This window comes from Pelophylax lessonae (genome assembly GCF_965119305.1).
Source record: "Pelophylax lessonae genome assembly, chromosome: 1".
In the NCBI taxonomy this organism is placed as follows: domain Eukaryota; kingdom Metazoa; phylum Chordata; class Amphibia; order Anura; family Ranidae; genus Pelophylax; species Pelophylax lessonae.
Window position 1 is genome coordinate 735,963,139 of NC_138768.1, and position 21,800 is coordinate 735,984,938.

The window sequence follows — 21,800 nt, forward strand, 5'->3', positions numbered from 1 at the left end:
AAAAAAGAAAAAGCCCAGCAGTTATTAAATACAACCAAATAGTAGCTCTACTGGTCTCAAAACAATATATAAAATAATTTTGGTACAGTGTTGCAGTAATTTTCAGTCAAACTATCAGAGCGATGAAAACTAAAAAATGGCCAGGTAAAGAAGGAGTATGTGTGATAATGTAGGCCAAACTCAGGGGATAGCAATAGCTGATATCCACAGTGCACTAGGACAATCTCACTGACGGCTGTCAGGCTTTGACTCATTTATCAGGCATAGCATATTTCTAAATCTGGTGATAAAAACCGCTCCCTCCTTCCCTTTTTCGTTAAACCAGAACACATAACCTTTACCATTCCTAGAATCTATGATGCTAATCACACCCTCCAAACTACTAATGAAAGTATTATGGAAGCCTTTTTGCATTTCTACACCAGACTTTATTAAACTCAAAATCATTATGATCATGACAATCTTCTGACTTATCCTAAATCTTTTGACCTTCGCTTTATCTCTCTGCAACAATTTGAATTTCTGGATTCCCCAATTACTGAGGAAGGAATTGAGTAGGCCCTGTCTACGTTTTCTAAACATAAAACCCTTGGACTGAATGCCTACTAACTCTATATAATGAAATTCTCAATAAGTAAATGACCCTCTATAAGGAAAACTGTGTGTGTGATTAAAAAGTGATTGAAAAGGCTAGTTAAAAAAAACAAACAAAAAAAACAAACATGTTAGACTTACCTCCTCTGTGCAGCTGTTTTTGCACAGAGAAGCCCTGGTCCTCCTCTTCTAGGGTCCCTCTTTGCTGCTCCTAGCCCCTTCCTCCTGTCGAGTGCCCCCACAGCAAGCAGCTTGTTATGGGGGCACCCGAGCCGAGTCACAGCTCTGTGTCCATTCAGGCACGAAGCTGCCATTCGGGCCCGCCCCCCTCTCTCTCCTGATTTGCTGATTTTTATTGACAGCCGTGGGTGCCAATAGCGCCGCAACGGTGTCTCAACCAATCAGGTGGGAGAGTCCCAGACAGCTGAGGGACTCGTGGACATCGCTGGACAGAGATGGGGCTCAGGTAAGTATTAGGGGGGTGCTGCACACAAAAAGACTTTGTCATAATGCATAGAATGTATTAAGATAAAAAACATTCTGACTTTACAACTCCTTTAATTGTGTTAATACTCAAAACCAATAAGGAACTCTTAGACTGTGTATCTAAACCCGTCCTTAGATGTGGTGACTGCATTCTTTTGTTTTTCACATTTTTTCCTTTATTTTTACCTGGTAATTTGCAAAAATGGCACACACTTCCCATCACTTTGAGGCTACACTCAATTCTTTATGTTTTTTATGTGGGAAGCCTTTGGTAATCTTAATAACATAGGAAGAAGTGGGACTAGCAGTTTACAAAAGAAAGTGAAGATGTTGGTTATATCTTTTCAAAGGAAGAAGTGACAAGCACACTGCATTTCTGGCATGACCAACATTTTTTTTTTCTGTACTTGCCGAAAACGTTCTTAACCCAAAAAGAACATCTAAGGACTGGTGAGCTGCGATATAATACATTTTTACATGTTTCTGGGTTTAGACACACTTTAGGACATAATTCAACAATCACGTTCGTTTTAGTCACTCTTTTATAAAACCTATTAAGACAAAATAGCGCTGCAAACAGCCTGAGAGAATAACCTTAAAATACCTTGTCAAACTTGGTGCGGTCAGCGACATCTAAATCAGAGGCAGACATGTTGCCCATATCCAGCAAGGAGGAGGATTGAGACCTGCGACTTCCTGAGCTCTGGACCGACAGCTTATTCAGACTTGATGTGGAGCCTGTCAGTTTTCCTGAGCTCCCGTGAAGACCTAGATTCCAGAAATACACATTGTATTATTCGGGTCTAGAAATCATGATCATCTATAATGCTGGCTATACTGACCAACAAACCTCCACTGTCCTAAATTCCCTAAATGTAATAAAGCACTGGTGATTGTTTTTTTTTTTTTTGTAAACCTGCCCTGGAAAGACATCACTATTATTCTAATATTATTGCTGTAAGTATTAGAGAACAACTCAAGGAGTACCTGTGAAATCCTAACTTACCTTTAGAGAATACAACTACCTAGAGTGCTCCATACTCCAACACACAACTATGCTTTGTTGTACCTCCCTTCCCCCTGGAATAACCAATCACTATATTGCCAATCTCAGCATCACAAAGCCAGTACAGTAATCCCCCGCTCCATCGCGGTTCAGTTTTTGCGGTCCCGGTAATTCGCGTTTTTTTTTGTAATGTTATTTTACTATATAAATCATTAAAAATGAAATATTTTTGTGTTTTCCATAGCTCTTGCTCTGTCTCTTAGTATCTTTTATGTGTTCAAATAAGTTTCTATTGTTTTAAAAGTGTGTTTAAAGACCTTAAAATGCTTCTACACGTACAGTGACAGTAAAATAAACATGCCTACAATGCATTTTAATAGGGTTTTTCTATTTCACGGAATTTCACTTTTCGCGGCTGGGTCCGGAACGTAACCCCCGCAATGGAGGGGGGTTTACTGTATAGTGAAAAATGCAGGAAATCTTGGCTGATCTGTGAGATCAAACCTTAAGATCTTTTTTAATTAAAAAAAAAATGTGTAACTAACTTAATACTGCATAGGTTATGCTTTGGTAAATTTACCCTTATAAAAATTCTTTGTTTTTATAGCCTAAACATTGCATGCCATTTTGTAGTTGGTGCTTGCAGGCTAAGGGCTTGAAACTGCTCCTTAATACCTGCAGCGGTGTCTACAGCTTGAGTCTTTACAAAAACTTTATGTAAAATGTGTGCTGCTATCCTTATACTCCCCAAACCAGCAATACAGGGGCCTGCGAGTGCAGTTACTTCAGTACCATCACCAGCTCTTTTTTCCACCATCTTTAAAGCCCACATCAAGGAAAATAAGTACCATAGCAGGGGGCACCTGCACTGCAAGGCTTAAATCTTGTTACGCCTAGGGGTGCATAGATAAGGTATAATATTTGCGTTATTCCTTGTTCAAGTAGGGTCCCTCTATCCGTGCAACTAAATTTCATGGAGCCACCTCTCTAAGGTGCTCTTGGTCGCCGTCGCACATCTACCTTCTCAAATAACTGTGCTACACTGTACGTGATGACGTTGAGAACTACACAAAACAGAGCTTCAGGGAAAAGAGGAGAGCACCAGAGCCAAATGGAGCAGAGTCATGGTAACTAAAACAGCCTGTTTCTCTGCCACCTAGACAGGATGAGTATTTAACCAATGCAGTGCAGGGGGGAAGAGGGGCACAGCAAGAGTAGATTTTGTCTAGCTCCTGGAGTTGGGCTTTAATGACTTCATAAAGCCAGACAGTCATCACCAGTTACAAACTAGCTGTTTATTTTAGGAAAAACTGAGCAAAAATATTTGTGAATTGACTTCTCAAGTCAGGACTGAGGTCACTAAACATACATCCTATGCTTAACTAGCCTAAAAAGTGGAGAAAAAACACTGGTATCTCACTGCACCATTTAAAAAAAGCTAGGGATCATCTATTCTACATCGTGAAAAACTCACATTTGTGATGATTTCAAAAAAGAAAACATAAGAGCTAAATCGCAATTCTTAATTTCATTTTTGACCAGCTACAATCCAGTTCTTTATCTTCTGTACAAAACGATTTTACAAACAAATTGGCATCTAGTACATCACACACAGTACAAACCCCAAAGAGTAAAAACAGCTGTAATGTTTTTAACATATACTTTCGTGGATTTTTTTGTTATTCACTGAGGAGGTGCACATTCCTTTCCCTTCTTTCTCCAAAACGATTTAGGCCAAGCTGTGCATGTCTGTCTTACTTGACTAAACACTGGGTGCATTCATATATGTAGAGTATATAGTGCTGGGGTTTCTTGCTGAAAAGCCCAGAATGTTTTTTAAACCATGTGTCACGCATTCACTCAGTATTAATGTTCATTTTTAAAATAAATATTTTATATAAAAAAAAAAGCTAACAAAAAAGCAACCTAAAATTACCAAAAAACAATATATTTTTATCCTATTGTTCTCCCAAAAAAAAAAAAAAAAGGATTTTTGACTTACAGTAAAATCCATGAATCTGATGTTCATTGACGGACACAGCTCCTGATCTTCTTGACCATTGGGACATCCCAAAGCAGTGTCAAACATGAGGGGTAGGAATAGCAAGAAACAATTCCCAAGGCTAAACCATGGCCAACCAGGTAACATGGAGCTCAACCATAAACAACTGGAGCCCACCTGAAAAAACAGTAAACCCCCAAAGAGGGGAACAAGCCCCCTAAACAGCAGCCTGCAAAACCTTGCGACCAAAAGAGGAACCCACAGATGCCAACACATACAGAAAGTGTGCACCGACGACCAAGTAGCCGCCTTACACACCTGCGTTACTGATGACGGAAGGCCCAAGAAGCACTGAGTGCCCACATAGAGTGCGCCTTCACAGGGAAAGGAGGAACCTGACCCTTAATTAAATAGGCCTGAGTCACCGGCTGTCTAATCCATCCAGAAATGGTCGTAGAAGAAGCGGATAGTCCTTTTTGAGGCCCATCAGTAAGAACATATAGTGAGTCTGACTTCCTAAAAGACTTTGTCGCTGCCAGGTACACCCGAATAGCCCAAACCACATCAAGGGAATGCAATGCAATTTCCTTAGGATGTTTTGGCCTGGGACACAGGGAAAGCAACACAATGTCCTCATTCAGATGGAAATCAGAGACAACCTTTGGAAGGAACGATAGACAGGGGCGAAGAACCACCTTATCGTTGTGGACCACCAAATAAGGGGAATGACAGGACAACGCCGCCATTTCCAACACCCTGTGCGCAGAGCTGATAGCCACCATGAATGCCACCTTCTGGGATAGCGTAAGCCGCGGAATCTCCCGAATATTTTCAAAGGGAGGCTCCTGTAGAGCTGAAAGCACAAAGTGGAGATCCCCAGGCAGTAGTGGGGAACGCACTGGTGGAGTCAAATGCCAAACCCCCTGAATAAAAGTACACACCAGAGAGTGCATGGCCAAGGGTCTGTTGAAAGAAGACCGCCAAGGCTGACACCTGGCCCTTAATAGTACTCAAAGCTAACTGCTGCCCAACCTCCCGTTGAAGGAAGGTCAAGACCCGAGCCACTGAAAAACAGCGAGGGTGAACAGCAATCGACTCACACCAGGAAATGTACGCTTTTCAAGTACGATGGTTGATCTTCCTAGAAGTACACTTCTTAGCTTTCAGTAGAGTAGGAATCACCGACACAGACACACCTCTATCCTTCAGGACCTGGCTTTCAACAGTCGAGCCGTCAAAGCCAGCGATTGTAAATCAGCATGGAAGATTGGCCCTTGGGACAGCAGATCCTCCCTGAGAGGCAATCTCCAAGGGGAGTCAGCGACCAGCCGCACCAGGTCGGTGTACCAGGACCAGCGAGGCCAATCTGGGGCCACTAGAATGATTGGAATTCCTTCTGCCTTGAGCAAGAGTCTCAGGAGAAGCTTGAGAGGAGAGAAGGCATAAATAAGACGATACTGGCCCCAGGGGCAACCAGTGCGCCTGTGGCGTCCGCTAGCGGATCCCGTGACCTTGCCAGAAACCTGTGCACCTTCCTGTTGAGCTGGGACACAAACAGATCCACCTCGGGGATGCCCCAACGGAGACAAAGTTGATGAAATGCCTCCAGATGAAGGGACCACTCCCCTTGGTCCATCCCCTGCGAACAGAGATAATCCGCCTGCCGATTTTCCACCTCTGGAATGTGTAAGGCGGAGAGGGCTGGAACAAACCATTCTGCCCACCAAAGAATGCCGGCTACCTCCAGAGCTGCCAATACACTTCTTGTTCCACCCTGGTGATTGATATAAGCCACGGCTGTGGCATTGTCCGATTGGATTCGCGCCGGACACCCCTGAAGGCGATCCGTCCAGGAATTCAGGCACAGCCTGATCACTCGGTGTTCCAGTACATTGATCGGGAGTCTGAACTCTTCCAGTGTTCAAACTCCCTGAGCGGAGTTCCGACTCAGGACACCTTCCCACCCGGACAGACTGTCCAATACAGGGGGAGAAACGTTTTGCTCTGGTGAACAGCTGGAGAGCAAAGCCACCAGATTAGAGACCCCTTTGTTTTTTCAGCTCAGCCGGATTTGATTGTCCAGAGACTTCAGACACTTGTCCCATTTGGCCAAGATCTTTGCAGGGACCTCGTATGGAACTGTGCAAACGGGACCGCCTCGAAGGCAGAAATCATCAGACCCAGGAAGGAAGGAACACTCTGGCTAGAGCCGAATCTGGAGTCAGACCCAGATAGTCCAGTTTCGAGGAAGGAACCAGAGCAGACTTTCAGAAGCCAGCTGAACTCCCTCAGAGTCTGTATAGTGATGTCCACGTTGTCCATCAGAGCAGTAGGAGAATCTGCTCACAATAGAAGGTTGTCCAGGTAGCCCAGCACTGGTTCCTCATTGATGTAACAATGCAAGCACCGGAGCCAACAAGTTTGTGAAGACCCGAGGAGCAGAGGCGAGACCAAAGGGTAACGTCACAAACTGATAATGCTCCTCTCCCATGGCAAAGCGGAGGAAGAGTTGTTGATAGACACATTGGAATGTGTAAGTGTCAATGTCCATAGAGGCAAGGAAATCCCCCTGATGCAAGGATGCCACCACCATGCAAACAGACTCCATTCTGAACTTCTGTACCGGCACAAAGCAGTGCCTTGAGATCCAGAATTGGACACACCTTGCCTTCCTTCGGGACCGTGAACAGGTTTGAATAAAACCACTGAAAACATTCTGGAGTTGGAACCAGAACAATTACCCCTTGAAGTAACAGGTCTTACACCGCCCTGAAGAGGGCTTGAAATTTGTCCAGGGACAGACGCACATTGGAAGGAAAGAACCTCTCCAGAGGGTAAGAATGAAACTCGATCTTGTAGCCAGACCGTATCACCTCGTGGACCCAATTGTCTTTCACCAAGGAGGTCCACGGATCCGGAAACCAGCGAAGACATTCCCCACCCCAGGCACAGGTGAGGGCGCACCTTCATGCAGAAGGAGCATGGTCTGCGGGTCTGGAGAAACCCGCTTTGGACTTGCCAGACCAAGTTCGCTTGGATCCTCCCGAAGAGGCCTTGAAAGGCTTTAAACCTTTGTCAGCTTGTCAGCCAACCCTGAGAGACAAATAAAACTTCCTGTGAGCGGAGAAGGATGGACCACGTCTGTGACAAGGTTCCTTACCCTTACTAGCCTGCGGAAGAAAGGTGCTCTTCCCCCCTGTGAGGCTCCTAATGAAGTCACCCAGGATAGCTCCAAACAGGCGATCTCCTTGAAAAGGAAGATCAGTTAAGGCTTTTTTAGGGGTCTGGTCCGCAGAACATTTGAGCCACAAGACATGCCTAAGGAACACTGCCGAAAAAGTCTGTCTAGAAATCAGCAGAGCCGCATCCGAAGAGGCATCACAGATAAACTTCAGTCCCTGGACCAACTGGTCCGCCAGCTCCACAAAGGCAGGGGGGGGGGGGGGCTGCTCAACCTTTAGGTCACGGCGTAAAAGCTTAGCCCATTCGGTCAGAGTTTGTGACACCAGGGCAATGGTGAAGACCAGTCTGAGTGCCGAGCCAGCCACAGTGAACATACTGTGGGCAACAGCCTCCACCTTTCTGTCAGCCAAAACCTTAAAAGCTGGCGATTCTTCTACCGGAATTATGGTTGCCTTTTTCAACCTGGAAACCGGGGGATCCACCACCGGTAGAACAGTCCACTTCTTAAGGAGGGACTCTTCTAAATGGGTACCTCATTGCGAATCGCTTAGCGACAACAAAGGGACGTTTTGGACTTCTCACTTTTTTGCGACAAATCTGTCAAAATAGGAAGGAAACGTAAACACCTTTGCTGCCCTAGACAGCTTGTGAGTGCCAAAAGGGAACTGGTGACTCCACTGCAGCTTCATCCTCCATTTTTAAAGTCTCACGCACAGACACAATCACTGCGTCCACCAGCACCTTTTCGTGCATGGCTACAGGAGTGAGGAATCATCCTCACTATCTGAGAACTCAGGGCACGTGGTCGCAGACCCTTCAGGACAGGCCCCGTCCGAGGCGGCCAGATCAGATGCAGTGGAAGGCGGGGGGTGCTTTTCACTACCCCGCCGCCCAAAAGCCACCTCCACCCGACACAAAGAACTCCAGGACCGCCGTCAGTGCATCATTGGAAGGTTTGGACCCAGAGGGCCTCCACCACATGCACCTTCCCTCGATCTCCGTCAATATCGATGGCACAACTATTAGCCCATCCCCGCATGCCAAGGTCCTAGGTGTTGTCCTGGACTCTGAACTCTCCTTCAATCCCCACATCCAATCTCTGTCTAAATCTTGCCACCTCAACCTCCGCAATATCTCCAAAATACGCCCCTTTCTAACCAATGACACAAAAAAGCTCCTAGTTCCCTCCCTGGTCATCTCACATCTCGACTACTGCAATTCCCTTATCATTGGCATACCTCTACACAGGCTATCCCCCCTTCAATCCATCATGAATGCTGCTGCCAGACTCATCCACCTTACCAATCGCTCAGTGTCCGCTACTCCTCTCTGTCAATCCCTCCACTGGCTTCCGCTCACTCAACAAATTATATTCAAAATACTAACATCTAATGCCCCATACACACGTGCAGATTATCTGCAGACTTTTGTCTGCAGACTTACCAAAACCATATAATATGAGGTCAAACCTAAACACTTTCAATTTGTATGCAATCCGGCAGGCCCTTGCACTACATAGAAAAGGTAAGTCTGCAGACAAAAGTCTGCAGATAATCTGCACGTGTGTATGGGGCATTACAAAGCCATCCACAATTTAGCCCCCAGCTACATCACTAGCCTAGTCTCAAAATACCCACCTAATCGCTCTCTTCGTTCCTCTCAAAACCTCCTGCTCTCTAGCTCCCTCGTCACCTCCTCCTATACCTGCCTCCAGGACTTTTCCAGAGCCTCTCCAATAATATGGAACTCCTTACCCCAATCTGTCCAATTATCTCCTACTCTATTAGCTTTTAGACGATCCCTGAAAACCCTCCTCTTCAGAGAAGCCTATCCTACCAACAACTATACTTTCATTTTCTCCATCAGCTCATCGCCCTCAATTATTGCCTTTTGTTTCACTTGACCCTCCCTTCTAGATTGTCAACTCTAACGAGCAGGGCCCTCCATTTCCTCCTGTATTGAATTGTATTGTAACTGTATTGTCTTCCCTCATATTGTAAAGCGCTGCGCAAACTGTTGGCGCTATATAAATCCTGTATAATAATAATAATAAAAAGAAAGTCCTCAGGACCCAGTGGACGCCCAGATCACATACCTAAAGATGAGCCCATTTGATGCCACACTCTTGTAAGTGTTTTTAATCTTGTGGAATAAACTGAATTCTTTTAATACTGCACTTAGTTCCTTCTTTTCACATGTATTACAGAGCTTGAGCACTCTCTGATGATGGCAGCCTAACTTCAGGTGTACCTGTATCTGCATGGACAGCAGAGTTCTTTTATGCCCTTTATATACAGTCCAGGTGATCTAAAGGCATTTGAAATTGTGGAGTGCCAGACTCCTATTGTGACCTATTCTCAGAAAACACCAAGGAGCTGTGGAAGCAATAGGCTTGTTCTCTAGGTAGGTAGGTTTATATCTCAAATTATGAAAAGAAAGTAAACATTTTTTTTTGAGGATTCCTTCTAGCAATTTTTAGTGAGTTTTAAAGTAGTGGCCATGCATAGGGTTTAAAGAGAATTCATAACACCATGCAATTAAAGCATACTGATAAACCTCAAAATACTAAAAAACAGTGCTGGTTTTAGTTGGACAGATACTTCACCCATGATAGGCTCCAATATTTCTCAGTTCTCCAAATGAATGCATAGCATCATATACAGACAATGCATTTTGCCCAGCTCAGTTAACCATCTCTATTCTATGAAAACATATTTTTCTTAGCTGCTGAATGTCTGCCTAAATAAACCTCTCCAAAAACAGAAAAGACTTCTGAGTGCACGACAGCTGAAATGGCAGATTGGGATGAGTAAACTGACTCAGTATATGAGCGATTTCTCTGCACACCAGACTGATCTGCATTCAGGCAAACCAAACATCGGAGAATCTGTGGTTCACAAATTTGTCGGTCCTCTGAAATTTTGTGCATAAAAATCAAGTGATTCTCTAAAAGGAAGCTTGTAGTTACATATCCCATCCATTGATTAAGGCTGGGTTCCCACTTATCCGAACTGGTTGCGGGTTTCCTCGCATCCAATTTGCATGACAGGAGAGTGTGACCGGCTCTCAACGTTGAGAGTCGGTTTTTACACAGCTCCAGGGGGGCAGTGGCCTGCACTGGAAAAGGGTCCTGTGCGTCTTTGGCTCAGTTTCAGATCCGAATTTAGACAAAAATTTGGACTTGATTCGCACCTGAAACGGTTAACAGGGACGCACCGGACCCCCTGCTGTGAGCCGCGGCAAGTGTGAACCCAGCCTTACTAAAACTGGAGTGCGAAAAATCTGGTGCAGCTTGCAGAAACCAATCAACTTCCAGGTTTATTTGTCAAAGCTTATTTGAAGAAGCTGAAGTTAGAAGCCGATTGGCTACAATGCATAGCTACACCAGATTTTGCACTCTCCAGTTTAAGTAAATCAATCCCATTACGTCTTGGAAGCATCACACACATTTTTCAAAACCAGAACCAAAGAACCCCAAACTAAATTTCATTGTTAAAATGAGGAAAAATTCTAAAACCCATTACTTTATGCTCGCTCTTCCTGTAGTATGGAAGAGATACGTTTACTTACCACACCCCCACTGTTAACAGCAACAGGACTTCTGTGCAACTGTTTGTAGTGTTTGAAGGTAAAATGCATTATGTTGTAAAGGCTATATATAACAGTCTGTCCAATCAGAGCACAGAAGGATCATTATATATTATCCTCAGATCAAGAATGCATCAAGTAAGGATGCTGGTTGAAGGTGACCAGCTCATACTCACTTTCTGTCTCCTGTTTCACGGCACTCTCTTTTCGAGGCAGCGTAGCTGGGATGAATTAGGTTGCAAGCATCAAAGACAAAGATGCATTAGAAAACAGGCATTTAGCAAAGACCGTGCACAAGAGGTAAGTTAGGCACTAGTAAGAAAGACATGCAGAAGGCTATATTATGCAGTTACGGTTATCTTAAAGTATGACTAAAGGCAAAACTTTTTTTTCTTTGTTTTGGACAGAGTGGAGAGGGATTAGAATGCTTGTCAGTTTTTATTGCCATCTGTGCCCCCCAGTAAGGAGATTCACCCTCTCGATTTCTCCTGTTTACCATCATCATTGAAAGTAAAAGAAAATCCCAAATTTTGGGTTGTCCCCAGAAATATGATAGAGGGGAAATCTTCCATTGGGGACGCTATTTCTGGGGACCTGGACGTCCCAAAGAAATTCCCTTATTTGAAGGGATTTCCTCTCACTTCCTGTTTTAGCTTTGGGACAGGAAGTGAAGGGAAATCTCCACAATGGGACACAGATGGTAAAAAATAAAAAAAATCTGACAGAGGTTATAACCTTCCCTTACTCTATCCTAAATGAAAAAAAAGTTTTGCTTAGAGTTCTACTTTAAGCTGTAAACAGTTACATGGACAATCTGACATATTACAATCATGTAAAAACACACACACACAGTCATAAGCTGTATTAGATCTTCAGTCTTATGTATGATGTAAGGGATGATGGGGTTATGTATATTTCAGGCATGAAAGAGGCACTAGCAAAGATAGGGAAGTGAACTACGCCTAAATGCCTGTTTAAAAGGACCAATGCAAATTCATTCAAGGGCAATTTGCTTTTTTTTTCCCATACTGTGTAAATGTGGTCAATGTTCATTTAGTGGACTTCTATACTTTGGACTACTAGAAGAATTAGCATACAGTGGGGATCGAAAGTTTGGGCACCCCAGGTAAAAATTTGTATTAATGTGCATAAAGAAGCCAAGGAAAGATGGAAAAATCTCCAAAAGGCATCAAATTACAGATTAAACATTCTTATAATAGGTCAACTAAAGTTAGATTTTATTTCCATCATTTACACTTTCAGAATAACAGAAAACAAAAAAATGGCGTCTGCAAAAGTTTGGGCACCCTGCAGAATTTATAGCATGCACTGCCCCCTTTGCAAGGCTGAGACCTGCCAGTGTCAGGGATTGTTCTCAGTCATCATCTGGGAAGACTAGGTGATGTCAATCTCAAAGGTTTTAAATGCCCAGACTCATCTGACCTTGCCCCAACAATCAGCACCATGGGATCTTCTAAGCAATTATCTAGAAAACTGAAACTGAAAATAGTTGACGCTCACAAAGCTGGAGAAGGCTATAAGAAGATAGCAAAGCGTTTTCAGATGTTAATATCCTCTTTTCGGAATGTAATTAAGAAATGGCAGTCATCAGGAACAGTGGAAGTTAAAGCAAGATCTGGAAGACCAAGAAAAATATCAGACAGAACAGCTTGCAGGATTGTTAGAAAAACAATTCAAAACCCACGTTTGACTGCACGATCCCTCCAGAAAGATCTGGCAGACACTGGAGTTGTGGTACACTATTCCACTATAAAGAGATACTTGTACAAATATGGTCTTCATGGAAGAGTCATCAGAAGAAAACCTCTTCTACCGCCTCACCACAAAAATCAGTGTTTGAACTTTGCAAAGGAACATATAGACAAGCCTGATGCATTTTGGAAACATGTTCTGTGGACTGATGAGGTTAAAATTGAACTTTTTGGCCGGAATGAGCAAAGGTACGTTTGGAGAAGAAGGGGCACAGAATTAAAAGAAAAGAACCTCTGTCCAACTGTTAAGCATGGGAGTGGATCAATCATGCTTTGGGGTTGTACTGCAGCCAGTGGCACAGGGAACATCTCACGAGTAGAAGGAAAAATGGATTCAATAAAATTTCAGCAAATTTTGGATGGTAACTTGATGCCATCTGTGAAAAATCTGAAGTTAAAGAGAGGATGGCTTCTACAAATGGATAATGATCCTAAACACACCTCGAAATCCACGGGGGATAACATCAAGAGGCGTAAACTGAAGGTTTTGCCATGGCCTTCACAATCTCCTGACCTCAACATAATTGAAAATCTATGGATAGACCTTAAAAGAGCAGTGCATGACAGACAGCCCAGAAATCTCAAAGAACTGGAAGACTTTTGTAAGGAAGAATGGGCAAAGATACCTCAAACAAGAATTGAAACTCTTGGCTGGCTACAAAAAGCGTTTACAAGCTGTGATACTTGCCAAACGGGGCAGTACAAGATATTAACTCTGCAGGGTGCCCAAACTTTTGCAGATGCCATTTTTTTGTTTTCTGTTATTTTGAAAGTGTAAATGATGGAAATAAAATCTAACTTTTGTTGACATATTATAAGAATGTCAAATCTGTAATTTGATGCCTTTTGGAGATTTTTACCTGGGGTGCCCAAACTCGATCCCCACTGTATATGACCCTTAACAATAACCTATATAAATGAAAAAGCGTGTTATCCACAGCAAACTAATTATGCTTTTCATTTCTTTTTTTTAAACCTATAGCTGAATAAAGTTAAAATGTAATTGACTGCCAATGCCAGCACACCTTTTCTAAAGAAGAAGCATCATTGACTTTTGTTTTTTGCCAGAACACTGTGGATTCTTGTGGGTAAATATGATGTTAGGTAAGAAACAAGACAAGATTATTTCACAAGAAGACAAAGGTTTTCTGACTTAGGAGGTGAACATCAGGGGGGTATTTCATACACTTAGTAAACAATAATGTGTTTGCCTTCTCCTTTACCGTTTTTATTGATTATTCTTGTTGAACCAACATTATCTGCATTAAAAGGAGAAAACGTGTAGTGTGAAGACAGCTCATACCATGTAACAGAGAACAAGGTCACAAAAACCAGGCAAGCCACACACCTCCAACCGTCAGCAAGCATGACATCTCACACAAGCAATGAAGTGCAAGCATCATAGAGCACTCTATGACAAACCAAGTGATAGAGCACAATTCAAATATATCCCACAGGTAAGCTCTGCAAGGGCTACATAATAGCTGGAAAGCACCAGATCTTTGAGGGAATTGCATTTAGACATGGTTCATCTGACCATGTCTTGGTCATACATACCAGAGATGCCAAAGCATTGCCACATGCACTTATTAGACAAATAGCCCAAGAGATCTACATTTATAATTTTGCCCCATTTAACATATCTATCTTTCCACATGAAACAAGCTATGCAACTGTTTCACAGGTGGAAGCTAATAATGCAGGCGTTCCACAGTTCTAGGTAGGAGTACAGGTGTGTGCATCAATATTCATTTATTAGACACCTGTAATTTAAAGAGGAAGTAAACCCTCCTCTGAAACTTTTACCTATAGGTAAGCCTATGATAAGGCTTACCTATAGGTACTGTAAATATCTCCTAAACATGTACCGTTTAGGAGATATTTACCTTACATGCAGCCAGTGACGTCACTGGCGCATGCGCTCTGAAGGAACGGCCGCTGCTGCCGTTCCTTCAGAGTCCCGTGCCGTGACCGTCGGCACTGTGGCTCCGGCCAATCAGATGGCCGGATGCCGCGATCCCGGAAGACGGGCGACTGAACATGTCGCCCATCATAGAGGTGAGCGGGCGGCACGGCGGGGGGCTCGTTCTAAGGTAATAGAGGTGCATACTAGCTCATTATGTGTTTCTTTCAGGGTGAAAAAGGAAAAAAAAAACTAAAAATTTGAGTTAACAACCTCTTTAACAGAAATATAAAGAGTAACTACACTTTTGTTGAGAAAAAAAAAAGTAATAAAAACATTCCCTCCTCGGTGATCTATGTATATTGCAAGGATTTTAACAAACTTTGTTGCAAATTTTTGACTTTTTGTTATTTTGAAGAAAAAGATGTTTGTCTGTGTCCATGTGCAACGTGAATGTGAGTGGGAGTGACATTGTAATTATCAATCAGCTGCTGCACTTGCACGATTCTAATGAGAAAAGTGTCAGGGTCTGAATTTTTTTTAGCTGTGATTTCACTTTGGGAGTATGGCTCCTTTCACATGAACGATCCAATCAGATCCGTCTGAGTTTTTTAGGGGGATCTGATCCTCCATGCATCCCTATGGGGCAGCGAATGTCAGCGGAGACATGTCCGCTGACACCCGCTGCCATTCGCATCCGATCATGTCCGTGAAATCCGGAAACCCTATTTTCCATCCATCCATCCAGCGGATCGGATGAGAGCGGACAGGCGGTCTGCTCTTATCCGATTCCCCCATAGAGAGCAGCGGGACTCTGACACCTCCCTCTCCGCATACAGTGCGGAGATGGAGCTGTCATCCGCCTGCTCAGCTGGGATTGGCGGATCGATCCCCGCTGAGCAGAGAACGGTCCGCACCGCACAGCGGACCATGTGAAAGGACCCTATCTCACCAGAAATTACATTTTTGTGGCAGTGGATGCCCAAAACCGGACTTCTGGGAAAATCAGTAAACCAATCACCCAGGAAATTACATTTCTGGAGGGCGCTCTGTACTGCATCTGTGTACAGAACATGTCCAGGTTGCCATATTGTATTGCATTTTACAGAAAATTAAAGTGCTGCAGATTGAAAAGCAAAGGTAATTTTTATTCATTCAATTTTAAAATGACTTGTGCAGCAATCGTATATGCTATAATGTATATTTTTTTAATTTGTGTTTTTTTTTCCCCACAAAAGTGGAGTTACCCTTTAAGGCATGGAAGAGCTCCTCTTTCAAGTATTTATTCCTGCCCATGCCCCCATTTGGGAGACTTCCCTTTACTTGCCCAAGTGACATGAGAAGCTATTGGGAGAACAGGCGTTTCTGAGACATAAAGCCAACAGAAAGACAGCAACAAAAAACGTATAGTGGACGTAAAATTTCCAGCTCTTTTAACACAAAGTGCCTGTTTTTGTTGCTGTCATACACATTTCATTGATTTCTTTCTATTAATTCTTCTCCCTGTGACATTGTTTTAACACTTTCATGGTCCAGCCAAAAAAGAAAAATTTTGGCTTGAATTTGGATTTTTATTGTTGAACCGAAGCAAAAAGTACAAATTTCAATATATGTAAATAATTTGTTCGACCCACAAAGGGTTTTTATTTATGTAAAAAGCAGACCTGCCAGAAAAAATCATGACCAGGTGACTTCACTTTTCCCCTCCATAATTTAGCAATACAGCTTGGTCACCAAAGTGCTCACGGCATGTAAGTGGACAGAAGAAGAAGCTGTGCACCGATCCTTCTTTCCCTATACAGGTGCATCTCATAAAATTTGAATATCATCAAAAAGTTTATTTATTTCAGTAATTCAATTCAAAAAGTGAAATTCTTATTTTTTATGTAGCTGTGTTACACACAGAGTGATATATTTTAAGCATTTCTTTCTTTTAGTTTTGACAATTATGGCTTACAGCTACTGAAAAAACAGTATCTCAGAAAATTAGAATATTACATAAGACCAATACAAAAAACAAAGGATAAAGCTGGTCAGCAGAGGGAAGCAGGATTTGATAAAACACAGTGGACCAACATCAACAGATGACATGTCTCCCCAAATCATCATTGACTGTGGAAACTTCACACTGAACCTCATGCAACTTGGATTCTGTGCCTCCCCACTCTTCCTCCAGACTCTAGGACCTTGATTTCCAAATAAAATACTAAATTTTCCACAGTCTTATGATTTGGGGAGCCATGTCATCTGCTGGTGTTGGTCCACTGTGTTTTATCAAATCCAAAGTCAGCGCAGCCCTCTACCAGGAAATTGTAGAGCACTTCCTTCTGCTGACCAGCTTAATGGAGATGGTAATTTCGTTTTCCAGCAGGACTTGGCACCTGCCCACACTGCCAAAAGTACCAATACCTGGTTTAATGATCATGTTATTACTGTGCTTGATTGGCCAGCAAACTCGCCTGACCTAAACCCCATAGAGAGTATGTGGGGTATTGTCAAGAGGAAGATGAGAGACACCAGACTTAACAATGGAGATGAGCTGAAGGCCGCTATCAAAGCAACCTGGGCTTCTATAACACCTCAGCAGTGCCATGGAACAATCACCTCCATGCCACACTGCGCTGATGCAGTAATTCATGTAAAAGGAGCCCCCCCCAAACAAGTATTGAGTGCATACTATACTGTACATGGACATACTTTTTAGTAAGCCAACATTTCTGTATTAGAAATACTTTTTTTTATTGGTCTTACTTAATATTTAAATTTTCTGAGATTTTGGGTTTTCACGAGCTGTAAGCCATAATCATCAAAATTAAAAGAAAGAAATGTTTGAAATGCTTAAAATAGATCACTCTGTGTGTAACACTCCTTTATAAAATATTCGAGTTTCACGTTTTAAATTGAATTACTGAAAAAAATTAACTTTTTGATGATATTCTAATTTTATGAGATGCCCTTGTATTCTATCAACTGAAAGCAGAAGAGCATTGATTGCACCGTTCCTGTTGGACTGATTACATTTTCCTGGTAGCCCCATTGGCCCCCTCCCACCTTACATCCCCCAACCTAAAAATATGAAAGTGCCAGGTGGAAAATTGTCAGGCAAACTGTGCCTATATCCAGCCACTGAAGTCATTTTAAAAGCTTTTGGGGTGGCTGTCAATATACAAGAGCCACAGCAGAAAATTGATCAATCCACGCTAATTAGCAAGGATAATGGAATCTGTTTTTTTTTTTGCTAGTAAATAAAATAAATCCATTTGCATATAGCCAACTTTAGTTCTTATGTGGCGGGTATTACAAGAGGTCCAGAGCTGTAAAGGAATCCAGAGATCAAAGACTTAGGTTATTTTAAAAAGTCCCATGCTTACAGTGAAGATCTGAATTTCCAACATACTATAGGTTTCATTCAACAGGCTTCTGAAAAATGATTTTAAATAATGATTATAAAAAAAATAATAGAAATTAGATTTACAGTGCTGTCAAATAAGGCAAGCGGGCCCAGACAAAAAAGTCTCTCTCTACTCAAGCAGACAATAGTATATGTTCTTGTCAGTGCTGCTGTACCTTCAAAATAAAATTCCAGAAGACAGAAAATTATATTTTAAGTATGTTATGATGTTACAAACACTTCCATAAAGTGTGTTTGCTCATCTAGCTTACCAAACTTTTTTCCTTCTTTGGTGGCACCCGTCATCTTGTTTTTAGCCACCTCAAAGAAATCCCTGATCTCTCGGTCATATAACCGCACAATGTAATCAATGTAATTCTGCAAACAAAAGAACACAAACACTTATTAAGTTCATCATGAGGCCTCATGCACATAGGATGTTTAAAAAACGCCAGTGCTGCAGTCAGGAAAAAACAGCTGTAAAAAACGCACTTTTAGCCGTATTTATGACTAGTGTTTACATGTGTTTTTTGACGTTAGCGTTTTTGGGCGTTTTTACAGTAAAAACACTCCCTATAATGTGAAAACGACTAAAAACGTCAAAGGGGCTGAAAGCTTCTTAAAGCGTTTAGCAGCTTTTAGCCATGTTTTTTGGCGTTTTGCATTTTTACAGCTTAACAGTCTCTGCACAGGCTGCCATTTTTTTTCTACAGCCCCAAAACACTTGTGTTTCCAAAAGCCTCTTAAAATTTATGTGCACATGGATACATAGGCTAACATGGAGGGGCCTTTAAAGGCAGGAAAAAAAAGTCAGACGCCCCTAACAGCAGCTGTAAAAACGTCCTGTGTGCATGAGCACAATACATTTCCTTTCAGCTTTTTACAGACTTCTTCATTTTGTATGGAAACCAATTTGCTTTGGACTTGCTTGCTGTGGAAGTCACTCCCTCAAAGGGCCAAGACATTGCCTAAACTAAAGCATGCACTTACAGGCTGCAGAAACCAACACTGTTCTGCTTTGTTTAGACAAGCAGGAAACAAACACTCCTGAATAGGATTCAAACTGAAATCAAGGCCCAGCTTAAACAAGTGAGGAGTACTCTAAGCTAGCCTTTCTCAAATGGGGTGCCACAGCACCCTGGAGTGCCTCCTGGTTTAGACAGGAGTGCCCTCAAACAACGGCACCCCTGACAACGGCAATAACATATAAGCAGCATCATGGAAGTTGGCTTTTTTCCTGTGTACTTGAAATGTGTTCAATCGCGCGCCCCCAGCACCGAGACTATGTTGTCAGTTGTAGCTCCTGGTCTCAAATTCGACTGGCATCTGATCACACGATCACGGTGATAGCCATCCACAGTGATCACTAGTGTTAAGCTGGACGTAGATAGTTCAAATCTCAGCCAGTTCAACAGGAACCAGGTGAGATTCGAACCATGTATGGGCAGGCTGAATGTACTCAACTTGATCGCTCGATCAACTTGGATACAACCAGCCTGCTGGATTTTACATGCGATTATAGCCACTAGCAAAAACCCTTCTGTTCTCCCGGCGAGGGAAGCTTCCCCTACAGGGAGAACGCAGTGGCTCAGCAGGAGGGATTCACCTGTCAACACTGACCGTGTTGATGGTGGAAATCAAACCAATTTCTTTCTTGCAACCACATTCTCTTCCTCTATGGCCGGCCTTAGAAGCCGCTTCTATATGATAAACTGGATCTTTGCCTCCCTAGAGCCACGTTAGGGCCAATGCCAGTGAGTTTTATATTTGGTGTCACTGCATTTATGTGGGAATAAAAACAAAAACTCAAAAAGCAAAATGCACACAATTTTTTCTTGGCACCAATATTGGTACAAATAGCGCATAATGCAGACATACGCGATATCCTCATGCAGGTCAGTCGTTGGATCATTTATTTTGGGCTTTTTTTGGTAGTGGGTCAAACAGTAAAATATATGTAGCTATTTTTTGGCCAGTTTTCTTTTGATATTTTTTCTTTTATTATTAGGGAATATCTATTAATATTTTCCACCAAATGAAGGCCCCTAACTGAAAAAAAAAAAAAAAAAGTTGAGCAACCCTGCTCCAAGCTACTAAACTGCATTTCAAACATCAGATAAACAGAAGCCTAATAGGGGATACCTCTATTAAAAGGCAGTTTTCCTAAACAAAATGACTAAAAAACTAAAAAACAATATTTCCTATACTGTAGAAGGAGAGACAATTCAAGAAATCCTAGGAGCCCTGTATCTAAAGCCACACACGCGTCGAAAATTGGCAGGGAATTTTCGTCCAACGTCCGATCTGCCGATTTTCGGCTTGTTAGTATGATGCTTCCGACAACCGACTCAGACTTTTCGGCCGAAAAAAATCTGGTGTGCAGACTATAACATTTTTGCCCGCCGTCAAAACACGGCCGATTTTCGTGTCAGTACAGATTTCGACAGGGAAAAAATCTAATGAGCAAGTCTGGGAAGCTCAGAGAATAAAGAACACAAAGAAAGCAAACCAACACATGACATCACTTCTGAAGTAGAATTTTGTCGGGCGAGAAAATTCGTGTGCAGTCTAGGCACATTCCAACCAACAAAACACCACTCTGGACAAAAGACGGCCGATCGGTCAGCCGATAATCGTTGCGTGTGTGTGGGGCTTTAGACTATCACCCCCCCTGATTTTAGCCAGACTATCATTATGACCAGACACTTCCTACCAATTATTCTTATGTGAACAGTCAGTCGGTGGGGTTGGAACTTTGGAATTGCTTGTTTTTACTGTGTGTATGTGCTCTCTTCTGTTACATTACTATGGGAAACAACAGAATTTAGGAACCTGAAGAAAACTAAATGGTAATGGATATGTAGACAATTATATTTTATTGAGTGCTCAGAATTCAGAGAAAATGTTGCTCATCTTCTTTAAATTTGATATTAAAATAGGCATGGCCATATGTCAACAAGTGCCCTTTAAGAAAGGCCAGTCATTAATTAGGTTTAATGATACATTTCGCTTTCAGCAATAAACTGTGTTTAATCAATAATGGCTTGTATTGAGAAAGATTCCCTGGTAAAAGCAGAGGGGAAGTAGATTATTGATTAGATAATATGAAATCTGGCATGGATACATGCTTCGCCACATCTCGATTAGCACGCTTCCTGATTTTAAATGTGCTGTAAAAGTTACAGAATGCCTCATCAAGTTACTCACAGGTCTTTTTATGCCAATAAATGTAAGTCTAAATTCTACAGTTTGAATGAAATTTTAAGCATGATTTCCATATCTACTGTCTACCCCAGTAATAATCTGGACATCCACTCTTGAACTTAAGCTGGCCATACACTAGTAGAATTCTGTTCAAAAAGAAAAGAAAGTTCGAATGCGCTGGATGGAAACTTTCTCTCAAAACGAAATTCTAATTTTTGGTGGTTTTTGTTCGGGGAGAAAAAAAAACTGTACATATTTTAATACGCATATGAAAGGCACAAAATAAACCCATTTAATACACCTTGGATTCCAATCAAGTAGTGGGTCTGGGCAAAACTATAAGGACTGTCAAATTAAATTAGTTGACTCCATGATGGCAAGATTGAAAGGAATTACTTTTCAGAATTTCCATATGAACATTCAAACATGATTCTACTGGTTTATGGCCAACTTTACCTCTCAGAGGTTACTTGTTGTTTGATTACCTACTTGTGCTCTCTCCCTATTAGACCAGAAGTACCAAAGAATGCTTATCAAAGCAACTTCACATCACTTACCCTGGCGGTATCCCCATCCGGGGGGGATTTCATCTGGTCGCTCTGTCGGCAGCACACCCACACCTAACACACCTGGGTCTTAGGCATATGAGGTATATTTACCTCGCCTGCCCC

General features: G+C 42.3%; 1 protein-coding gene across 5 annotated transcripts in view; it reads right to left on the reverse strand.

Annotated features, from left to right (window-relative positions):
* Positions 1–21,800, reverse strand: part of EXOC1 (exocyst complex component 1) — a 126,412-nt gene that overhangs the window by 41,288 nt on the left and 63,324 nt on the right. For 2 of the 5 annotated variants that reach the window (XM_082264912.1, XM_082264913.1), the window contains 4 exons: positions 18,198–18,303; positions 13,855–13,890; positions 11,036–11,080; positions 1,685–1,848 (listed from right to left, as the gene is read on the reverse strand). In XM_082264912.1, coding sequence (XP_082121038.1) covers positions 1,685–1,848; positions 11,036–11,080; positions 13,855–13,890; positions 18,198–18,303 — 351 coding nt within the window. The remainder of the gene's footprint in view (positions 1–1,684; positions 1,849–11,035; positions 11,081–13,854; positions 13,891–18,197; positions 18,304–21,800) is intronic. The other 3 variants (XM_082264914.1, XM_082264916.1, XM_082264915.1) reach the window with 2 other exon arrangements.